This window comes from Mandrillus leucophaeus, unplaced genomic scaffold (genome assembly GCF_000951045.1).
Source record: "Mandrillus leucophaeus isolate KB7577 unplaced genomic scaffold, Mleu.le_1.0 Scaffold212, whole genome shotgun sequence".
Taxonomy (NCBI): domain Eukaryota; kingdom Metazoa; phylum Chordata; class Mammalia; order Primates; family Cercopithecidae; genus Mandrillus; species Mandrillus leucophaeus.
The window spans coordinates 531683-535435 of NW_012102166.1; the positions used below are offsets into that span (position 1 = coordinate 531683).

The following is a 3753-nucleotide window of genomic DNA, read 5'->3' on the forward strand; positions in this document are numbered from 1 at the left end:
AGTAGCTGGGACTACAGGTGCACACCACCATGCCTGGCTGATTTTTGAATTTTTTAGTAAAGTCGGGGTTTCACCATGTTGGCCAGGCTGGTCTCGAACTCCTGATCTCAAGTGATCCGCCCACCTCGGCCTCCCAAAGTGCTGGGATTACAGGCGTGAGTCACCATGCCTGGCCCCAAGAGAGAAGCTTTTGTCTCCCCCTTCAAAAAGAGAGCTAGAACCTGGTCAGGCTCTGCTTGCTGTGTGAGCCATTCCCATCACTACCACTCTCTGAGCCTCAGTTTCCCCATTTATAAGATAGAGTGGGTGGAGCTGGTACTGGTCAGGCCTGTAAAGTTCAGCCACTGCTCCCCATCTCAGACTGAGGCACCCCTCACCCTTGGAGGCTGCCAGCCTAGGGGTTGGCTCTGATAGACTCAGAGCAACCCAGATCTGCTCTTCTCACCAGCTTCCTCCTCCTCGTCTTCCTCCTCCTCCTCATCTTCCTCCTCCTCCTCCTTCTCCAGAGCCCGGCGCCACCTGGCTGTGTTCACATCCTCTCCCCGGCTGCCTTCTTTGTTGCTATAGCAGTCTCCAGTGTCCACACGTGTATCTGGATCCAGGAGATTTTCTTTAAAAACATACGTGGAAGAGCTGAGAGTCAGAAAGGCTCCGTCCTCACCTGAGCACGCTCACATGTGGTTCTGCCCTGATTCCTTTTATGCGATGCCTCAACCCTGCCTTGCTCCACCGTGGGCCTGTGTCCCGCTGCATTTGCCGTGAGCTGGTGCCTTTTCTTGGAGACCAAGGAGATCTCTTTAGAGCTATCCAAGGCCAGTGAATGTCCAATCCTTACCAAGGTCGAAGAAGTTGGCCTGAGCCTGGGGACGGAGGTCAGGGCCCAGGAGGCCACAGGTGCCTGTGAGTTCTGAGCTGAGGCTGTGAGGCCGCCGGGCCAGCACTTGAATGCATATCTAGGGGAGGGAAGAGAGGGTAGGGAAACACCAGGTCACCCCCGCGTTCCCGAGCTACAGCCACGTTCTCACCCCCATTCTAGAACTCAGTGGATCAACCAGGCAGGGGGCACAGGAGTGACTGGCCCACCCCTCACCAGGGGTAGGGGTCTGTGCTGGGGTCAAGGCTGAGGCTGACACCTGCATGAGTGTGCTGGGTCACAGGGAACACCTCGGTCAGCCCTGGTATCAGCACAGGTGGTCGGAGCTACAGTCATCCCTGGGGCTGCCACCAGGGAGACGCTAGACTACTCAGTCTCGGAAATAGCATGCCAGTCGGAACCGCTCTCAACACCAGGGTCAACCACGAGGGTTAGCACCAGCCTCCCTAAGGCCCTCCCTCTTGCCCATGCACTCACCAAAACGCCGTGGTGGCTCCGGACAACGGTCACTCCCCGGTGCCTCCCCTTGGGGATGGGGACATGCTCTGAAAAAGTTAAACCCAGTAAGGAGGAGGGAGGGCGGCAGAGACCCAAAGCCAAGGTCAGAGGGCACAGAGCCACCTTGGTCAGGCCCCTATGAGGAACTGTTGGCCACTCAGAGAAGCCTCTAGAAAGCTAGAACGGGGGACTTCAAGGTCAGGACTGGACATGTTCAGGGCTGAGTGCCCATCCCTGGGGCTCATCTGCTGGCCCATTTAGCACATGTCCATTGACGTCTGCTCTGTGCCCAGCCTTGTGAGTGTGGTGATGGGCGTCCAGCAATAGCTGATACCTGCTGCTTTTCCTCAGTGAGCTTGGTCGGACAGGTGGGTGGAGAAGCACTGCCTGGTGGGTGTGAAAGTGCCAAGGAATGTGCAAGAAACCGCGGGACTGGCTGTGTGGACCGAGGAACCGCCAGCCTCACAGACCCATCCTGGGGAATCTTACTGCCCCACAGCCTCAGGGGCAGAAATGGTAGCTCCTTCCTCTTCCTCCCCACTGTCAGCCTCAGGATACTGTTTTATTTTTGAGTCACGGAATCACTCAGTCAGCCCTGCTGGACTGAGATTGAGTCTGTTCAACTGAGTGCCTCTCAGACAAGGATTTCTTTTTTTTAAAACAGAATCTTGCTCTGTTGCCCAGACTGGAATCCAGTGGTGCAATCTCAGCTCACTGTAACCTCCACCTCCTGGGTTCAAGCGATTCTTCTGCCTCAGCCTCCCAAATAGCTGGGATTATAGGTGCACACCACCACACTAATTTTTGTATTTGTAGTAGAGATAGGGTTTTGCCATATTGGCCAGGCTGGTCTTGAGCTCCTGACCTCAAGTGATCCACCGCCTCAGCCTCCCAAAGTGCTGGGATTATAGACATAAGCCATGGCACCCCGCCTCAGACAAGGATTCTACATATATATATATATATATATAGCCAAGAGGTTGTCAGTAAATCTATGACTTGAGTTTGATTGGGTAGGATGGATAGAGTTTAGTTAATGAATGAATCAGGTTCATTCATTCATTCATTCATTCAAATGGCATTTATTGAGTACCTAATACATGCCAGGCCCCATGCTACTTACTAAGATGGCCACAGTTAGACTGAATAGGTAGGGGGTGAATTCCACTGAGGTGTGATGAGTTAGTTGCCTCAGGAAGGGTTAGAGTTTCGAATCAGCCACCACGAAAAGTGTGACCTTTGTCATACTGGTAACCAAAAGACTTACATTATCTGAACTGTCGCCTCCTCTCTTGTAAATGGTGTGGTGGTGAGGATGAAAACTAAATGACTCAGAGGACTGCCAGGCACACGGTAGACACACAATACATTGTAGGGATCGTTTCTGTTGCTAGGATTGCATCAGGAAAGGTGGCCGGGGGTTAGGATTGGGTTGGGGTGGGACTGGACATGGGGATGGAATCTTGCTGTGGGTGATGCTAGAGTCTAGGGGTGAACGGGCTGGATTAGGCAGGGCTGGGGTTGGAATGGTTTGCGTTTAGATGAGGGGGTTTTTGCAAGAAAGGGGGTCCTGGGGAGCATTCCCTGGAGTTGGGGCTGACTTACCTACAGAATGGCAAAGGATTTCATCCTGCACGAGGGAGCATCGATGGAGGGGCACTGGTGTCCTCTCGGTTCTGGGGCTGGTGACCAGGAGCCTGAGTGGGAGGGGAGATGGCAAAGCTGAGCTGGCTGATGTTCCTCGTCTTCTCCCTGCCTGCCCAGCACACTTCCCATTCCGGTTGCCTGGGCTCACAGGCTCCCTGTGTGGCCTGCAGATTCCTAGCCCAGACTCTGAATTACGGGGAAAACATCTGCCCAATCTCTACTTCTACACAGCGCCAGGCAGGAAATGGTTAAATGCAACCGCTCTCTGCCTGCTGCCCACCCTGACAGAGAAGGGGTGATGCTGATGGTTAACAAAAACTCTGCTCGCTCGTGGGGGTAGGGATGGGGAGGCCAGAAAACCGCCAGTGTTGGGGTTGGTTCTGCTGGGGGGCAGTGCTGGCTTCCTGGTGGGCCACCCCGGGGGCCTTCCCTGCCTGGCCTTAGTTCGTGAGACAGCACATGGGTGCCCCTATCCTGTGGGTTAGTCAGAACTGGAGGTTTGGAGGCCGGGTGCAGCGGCTCACACCTGTAATCCCAGCACTTTGGGAGGCTGAGACAGGTGGATCACCTGAGGCCAGGAGTTTGAGACCAACCTGATCAATACCGTGAAACCCCATCTCTACTAAAAATACAAATATTAGCCGGGCGAGGTGGCGGGTGCCTGTAGTTCCAGCTACTCAGGAGGCTGAGTCAGGAGAATGGCGTGAACTGGGGAGGCGGAGCTTGCAGTGAGC

General features: G+C 54.5%; 1 protein-coding gene across 1 annotated transcript in view; it reads right to left on the reverse strand.

The window, feature by feature from the left end:
- The window catches only part of ITGAE (integrin, alpha E (antigen CD103, human mucosal lymphocyte antigen 1; alpha polypeptide)), a 101934-nt gene that overhangs the window by 70718 nt on the left and 27463 nt on the right, over window positions 1–3753 (reverse strand). Inside the window, exons 4-7 of the mRNA XM_011980454.1 lie at window positions 2978–3069; window positions 1352–1419; window positions 836–953; window positions 446–610 (exon numbers count right to left, since the gene is read on the reverse strand). Of these exons, the coding sequence (XP_011835844.1) occupies window positions 446–610; window positions 836–953; window positions 1352–1419; window positions 2978–3069 (443 nt within the window). The remainder of the gene's footprint in view (window positions 1–445; window positions 611–835; window positions 954–1351; window positions 1420–2977; window positions 3070–3753) is intronic.